Below are 6,458 nucleotides of genomic sequence, written 5' to 3'. Positions count from 1 at the left end.
CCTGACAACGTCTCCAGGAAGCAGCTTCCAAGGCACCCCTGGGACTAGCTTCTTGGGTCCACAGCCTCCATCTTTCTCCACCTTCCTGAGCCCACCTTATGCAGGGGAAAAAAAAAAAAAAAAAAGGATTTCTGGAAGCTCAACCCTGTTCCAAGTGGACCACAAATAGGGTAACAAATCTGAGGAAGAGGCCCCCAAAGGGAGCACTCTGGAGTTGCTGCTTCACCACGACACCTGGCCTCTTATGCTTCTGTGTCTCCTTTCACTTCAGCAGACTCCTATCCCTTCGTGTTTATTCTCGGGAGTTTCCATCCAGTCTCCCAGATCTGGCCCCCCAATTCCTCATCCTGCCCGCTCCACCCTCTGGTCTCCAGCTCAGGACCTCGAGGCATCTGTACGTGCTGTGCCATCTGCCGACACCATCACATCATGGGACTGGCTCCGCATCCTGCAGGTCTCGCCTTCCCTGTCCCCTCCCGACCACGTCCTCTGCTCTTGCCCTTTGCAGCACCCCCCATGTGGCAACACCCACACCGCTCTGCCTTCCCAGCTATCAGCCCCGCAGGACTGTCTTTGCCCATGCTCTACTCCCAGAACTTCACTGATAACCGTCCACTGAAGGGGCAAACCACCCAAACAGTACCTCTGCCTGCCGCCAACCTGGGCAAGAGGACCCAGGGCAAAGAAGCAGCCCGGAGGTGACCTGCACATAGGCCCTCCTCAAACCCTGGCATCCCAACAGGCTGTAAGGGGGCAAGGGCCCCTTAGTGGCTGAAGGTCCAGCTATGAATCAGCGCCTCGGGGGGAAGGGACAGTGGCTTCATTTTGGAGCTTCCTTTTGGAGGGGAACTGGCACACAGCACAGCTGTCCTACTTAGCCAGCCTCCTTCCTAAGCCGCTCTAAACTGTGCCACAGGATTCCGAACACTCGATGACCTGGAATGCCCAACGGAGCCCGTCGATTTCCTAGGGGCTAGCAAGTGCAGGAAAAGAAAGTGTCAGCACCACACTCAGGACACGAGGACAACTGCTACTATCTGAGTGACACTAACTCACCCCTGACACCCAGGTGCCTGGTTTAACCAGAGAGAACGATGACAACCTCAGTGCTACCAGATGGAAAAGACTCCATGGCGTCAGGGTCCCCAGCTCAAGATCCCAGCTGTCACTTGGTACTTGTGGGGTCAAGTTCAAATCTCTTGGAGTCTGTTTTCTCATCCAGAAAACAGGGGTAACACCACTCCCTCACAGAGCTGCTCAAAGGGCTAAATGAGGCAACAGATTAAGCGTGTGCAGCAGCACGGGACATGGCACGCGGCGTGCACATAATACACTGTAAGGAAAACGCAAGACGCACCTCAGATAGCACCTGAGTGACAGTACATGGAGACCCAAGCCATTTGGTGGAGGAGCTTGTGATCCCTCGAGCCCTGGCTGAGAGCCTGCGCTTTCAGGAAATCCCTAATGAACAGGAAGAAGCATATTTTCCCCGATAATCTCCACTTTATCCCTTTTATTTCCAGTGTACAGTTCTTAACGACCCTCTTGACTGAACTATTGCTCTTCAGAGAGACTTTTTAATAGTTTTGCTTCTGGAGGAAGTTGAAGCTGGATGCTGCCCGGGCTCTTAAGAATAAGCAAAGGGCGGAATCTGATCGTCCAGGGCAGAGACACAGGCAGCATCCCGGAGAGAGGAAGCCTCGGACTAGTTTGGAGCTGGGCTCCTCCTGGCTCTCGGGGCACCTCTCTTGCACATCTGTCTGTGCTTCAGTCTCACCATTAAAAAGAGGCAGAGGCCAGATCTCTGGGCTCCCTCTGGCTTCAATATGATCTGACTGTGTAATTAGTACAAGCAGAGATTCGACTTAGTAACTGGCACTTCCCCCAACAACTTGTGTGCAGAAGCTTTGTCATTTGGGCTGCTGATGGACGCCCTGTGCAGGGGCCCGCTGTGGGAACATGGAAAGGCTGGTCAATTTCTTCCAATTCACCAGCTCTGAGGAGACTGAGGAGGAGATGCCAGTGACTGTTCCAGCAAAAAGCCTCATCCTCACCCACCACAGAAGCCAGCCCACTGCCAGGGACCCCAGGTCCTCAGCGTCCCAGGCCTGGGGCAGAGACCACATATGGAACTTTTTAAAGGAGAATTCTCAGACTGTGGTGTAAATTCAGGCTCACAGAACAGATTATCTGGCACTGACCAGAAATGAAATTTCAGTTGGTTTCTAGATCAGTTTTCCGGTAGGTTGAGGGCACAAGGGTTTGGGGCACATTAAGGCACACCCACCGGGTTCTCTTCCGTAACTTGTCTCGTTGCCAGTGTAGTCAGCTGAAGCCAGGATGCTGGATGTTGACTTTATTTTCTTCTCAGCTTTGCTGTCTCTGGCTTGGTATTGATTATTCCTTTATGTGAGTTATACCAAGGTTACCACATAAAATACAGGACACCCACATAAATCTGAATGTCAAATAGACAATGCATCATTTTTTGCTATAAGTGTACTCCTTGCAATATTTGGAGCATACTTATGTGGAAGCTGACTCGTTATTTATCCGAAATTCAAATTTAATTGGCCATCCTGCATTTTTATTTGCTAAATATGATAACCCTAATTAAATCAATTTTAAGACTAGCTGCTTCTTAGTCTCAAAGTACAACAACATTTCAAACCCAACTTTTCCCCTGCTAACAAAAATCTCTCAAAGCAAAACCTGTCTTTTTATTTCCAGGACATGTTTTTTAAAATATGTCTATGAGTATCAAATAAAAACAACAACAAAAAAGATGGATCTTCTTACAAGTCCCCCTAACTTAAGAGCTCAGCATGCCACTAGCCACAGGCATGGCGCCAGCTAGCTCTTTGGGCATCCCCAACTCAACAGCAATTGGCTTCCGACTCATCAGGGTAATGGGCAGAAGGGAGGAGGTGCAGAGTTCAAAGGTGGCCACTTCCCCAAAGAGGTCTGCAGGCCCGAGGGACAGTGAGGAAGCAGTGCTACTGGCAGAGGAATGACAGGAAGCAGTGCCACCACCAACTGCCACAGAACACACACGCCCCTCTACCAAGAGCAGCACCCACCACAAGGACAAGTTAATTGTGAGAGGAAAGGAAAAGTGACTGCCCAGGAGTCAAGGGACAGACACATCCCACCTGCCCTCACCGTGGCTTCTCCCAGTCTTGAACCTGCGCTGGTAACCGGGAGCCCCGCCCACACGCTGCCAGCATTCTGGGCAGACTGGAGCTGTGAGGCTTTGGATGGGGCACAGTGCTGGGGGAGGTGACGAGGCAAAAGTTCTTTAAAATCACAGACTTTCACTCTGATCAAAAGTTACTCATATAATACGATGGTCTTAAATTTTTATTTTGCATGGTGGTATACAGTCTGAATGACTAGCGTGTAATCCAAAGTGGTTTTTATAATCTTTGCTCTTCAAAGCAGTGTTAGTGCTGCTGTAGGGCAAAGTCCTCACTGACAAATTACATTCGTGAAACACAATCGAGCAGGGAGCGCTGATGCCATATATTACAAAGTGGCTCTAAGGAGGCCACTGCCCGAATTTTCACAGCAAAGGGGATCAAGAACTAAAAGTACCTTAGAAAAATCAAAGGGCACTGAAAGCACCCTCTTACATAAAGATCAGGCTGGTCAGTTATTAATCCATGGTGCTCAAAAGTGAGAGAATTAAATAGAAGGCTAAAATCTGGTGAATCTTCTCACTTCCTCTTCTTGGTGGAATACAGCTTTTCTTCAAGTGGGACTGGGACAATCCCTTCACACTCTTTCACTTCCTGGGTCAGAGGGTGTTTTACAATATTTGGTCTAATCACATCAATGTCTCGAGACAAATGCTCCATTATGCCTTCAACAGTTGTTGTCGGTGCGTAAAAATCCACCAAGAAATACCTGCAATAAAATAAAAATTTGTGAATGTGCTGCCTTCTGAAATACAGCAATCCCACTATTTTGGTCTATGTTTTTGTTTTACTCCTCTCCACATACAGACATCAACTACCTACAAACACACATACACATCTTTGTCAAAACAGAAACTGCCAGCTGACCAGCTGAACCTAAGTGTAGTGCTGTGCCCGACCCCCCTTTCCTACGGCCTTTCCCATGACACTCCACTGAATTCTTCAAACCATTAGTTGATGCTTTCTGTGAAAACATCTATGAGTCTTCTAATTTTCCAAAGGATTTTACAAGTGACTTAACGCACCTAAGAGACAGTAAGTATCAGCCATACTTCACAAACTAGAAAAAGGTTAAGAAAGGCCTGGGACTCATCTAAGACTATCCAGCACATTCAAGAACTGACAAGGAACAAAAGAAAACTGCTTGAATCTTGGGTGACAGAAAGAATTTAACATTCATCTCCTCAGACCAGACTAATACAGACAGACATCTCATACAGCTCACTGGTCTTCAGTCTTAATAACTTTATCAGTAGTTTGCTGTATGCCGATGCAAAGGAATAAGTGTCTCTATTCCCTGCCCACCCCACCCATGCTCTATTGCAAAAGTTGAAGCCTCACTTGTACTGTTTGGTTTGGACCATGGTGCTGTTAAAGGACAGTTTTCAGCACAGTATTTCAGAATTCTACAATGTTCCAGCTGGTTCAGATGACCTTTGACACCACTTATTTGGTTCCAGCCACACTCTTCTCCCAAGTATATTCCCATCCTAGGTCTTTGCACTCTTTGTGCCTCTACCAGAAATATTCTTCACCCTAGTTCCACACAGTTCATCCCTCACTTCCATCACGTCTTGTCCAAAAGTCACCTTGTCAGACAGCCCTTCTGCCCCACCCACCCAGCCTCATCCCTCTTACCTCCCTTTCTTAATGCTTTATTTTTTTCCCCATAGCACTTTATCACCACTAACACAGTGTATATTTGTTTACAGTCTGTCTCACTCCACTGAAACATAACTGCCCTAGGAAGAAGGACTTTGTTGCTACATCCCCAGCACCTTGAACATAGGCTAACATACATCAGGTCCACAGTAAATATTTCACAGTGGTGTGTTGGCATGAAAGGTGGAATTCTCACAGAAAGCAGGAAAGACCAAAGTAGAAATGAACAAATTCAGCAAGGAAGAACGTTATTAGAAAAAGTATGGCATTTTGTGTAGTTCTACACAAGGAGAGGGTTCAAAACTCATATGAAAAATTCCCAACTTCCCATGTGACCATTCACAAGCCTAGTGGGAAAGTTATTCAAGTAAAAATAATTAAAAGTTAAACACAGAAAAATATATATCATGCAAAAACACTAACCAAAAGAGAGTTGAAGTGGCTACAGTAATATCAGACAAAGGAGACTTCTGAGCAAAAAAAAATTATCAGGGGAAAAAAGAGACAATACTTAACGATGGGTTCACCAAGAAGACACAAAATTCCTAAATGTGTACTTACAGATAACAGAGCCACAACATACAGAAAGTAAAAACTAACAGAACTGAAAAGAGAAAGAGACAAATCCACAATTATAGGTGGAAACTCTTAACATTCCTCTCAGTAATCAACAGACCTAGTATACAGAAAACCAGCAAGGTTAGAGAAGAAGCAAACACCACCCTCAACCAACTGGATCTGACATTTATAGACCCCTCCACCCAACAACAGCAAGATACATATTGGTTCTCAAGGGCATACAAAACATTTACCAAGGACGACCATATTCTGGCCATAAAATGAGCCCAGAATATGGGTTCATTTTCAATACATCTAAAGGGATTCGAGTCATACAGAAAAATCTTGAGAAAATCTCCAAATACTTGGAAACTAAACATACATCTAAATAACCTATGGGTCAAAGAAGAAATCAAAAGGGAAATTACAAAATACTTTGAATTGAATGAAAATGAAAACAACACATCAAATTTGGAGAATGCCACTAAAGCAGTACTTAGCAGTAAACTTACAGCACTAAACATCTATGTAAGACTAGAAGAAGGGCCTCAAATCAATGACCTCAGCTTCCACCTTAAGAAACTAGGAAAAGAAGAGCAAATTAAATGCAAAGTAAGACCAAAAAAGAAAATAATAAAAATCAGAGCACAAATCCCTGAAGCAGGAAAAACAATAGAGAACATCAGTGAAACCAAATACTAGTTCACTGAGATCAATAAAACTGATACAATTCCAATCGGATTGATCAGTAAAAAGAGATAAGATACAAATTACCGGTACTTAGGAATGAGAAAGGTGAAACGACTACAAAGTTTACAGATATTAAAAGAATGGTAAGGGAATATCATAAAAAAAACTTTTGCAATAAATTGACAACCTAACTGAAATTCCTTGAAAAATACAAACTATCAAAACTCACTCAAAAAGGAACAGATGACCTGAATAGCTCTATATCTATCAAAGAAATTAAATTTGTAGTTAAAAACCTTCCCACAAGGATAACTGTAGGCACAAATGGTTTCACTGGCAAACTCTACCAAA

General features: G+C 44.8%; 1 protein-coding gene across 1 annotated transcript in view; it reads right to left on the bottom strand.

Moving 5' to 3' along the window:
- Positions 1–3,325: 3,325 nt before the first annotated feature.
- Positions 3,326–6,458, bottom strand: part of MRPS6 (mitochondrial ribosomal protein S6) — a 99,957-nt gene continuing 96,824 nt past the window's right edge. The window contains exon 6 of the mRNA XM_032629455.1: positions 3,326–3,906. Coding sequence (XP_032485346.1) covers positions 3,717–3,906 — 190 coding nt within the window. The 3' untranslated portion in view covers positions 3,326–3,716. The remainder of the gene's footprint in view (positions 3,907–6,458) is intronic.

This window comes from Phocoena sinus, chromosome 4, assembly GCF_008692025.1.
Source record: "Phocoena sinus isolate mPhoSin1 chromosome 4, mPhoSin1.pri, whole genome shotgun sequence".
NCBI classification, from domain to species: domain Eukaryota; kingdom Metazoa; phylum Chordata; class Mammalia; order Artiodactyla; family Phocoenidae; genus Phocoena; species Phocoena sinus.
The sequence above is the reverse complement of the archived record's forward strand: the minus strand, read 5'-3'. Positions and strand labels throughout refer to the sequence as shown.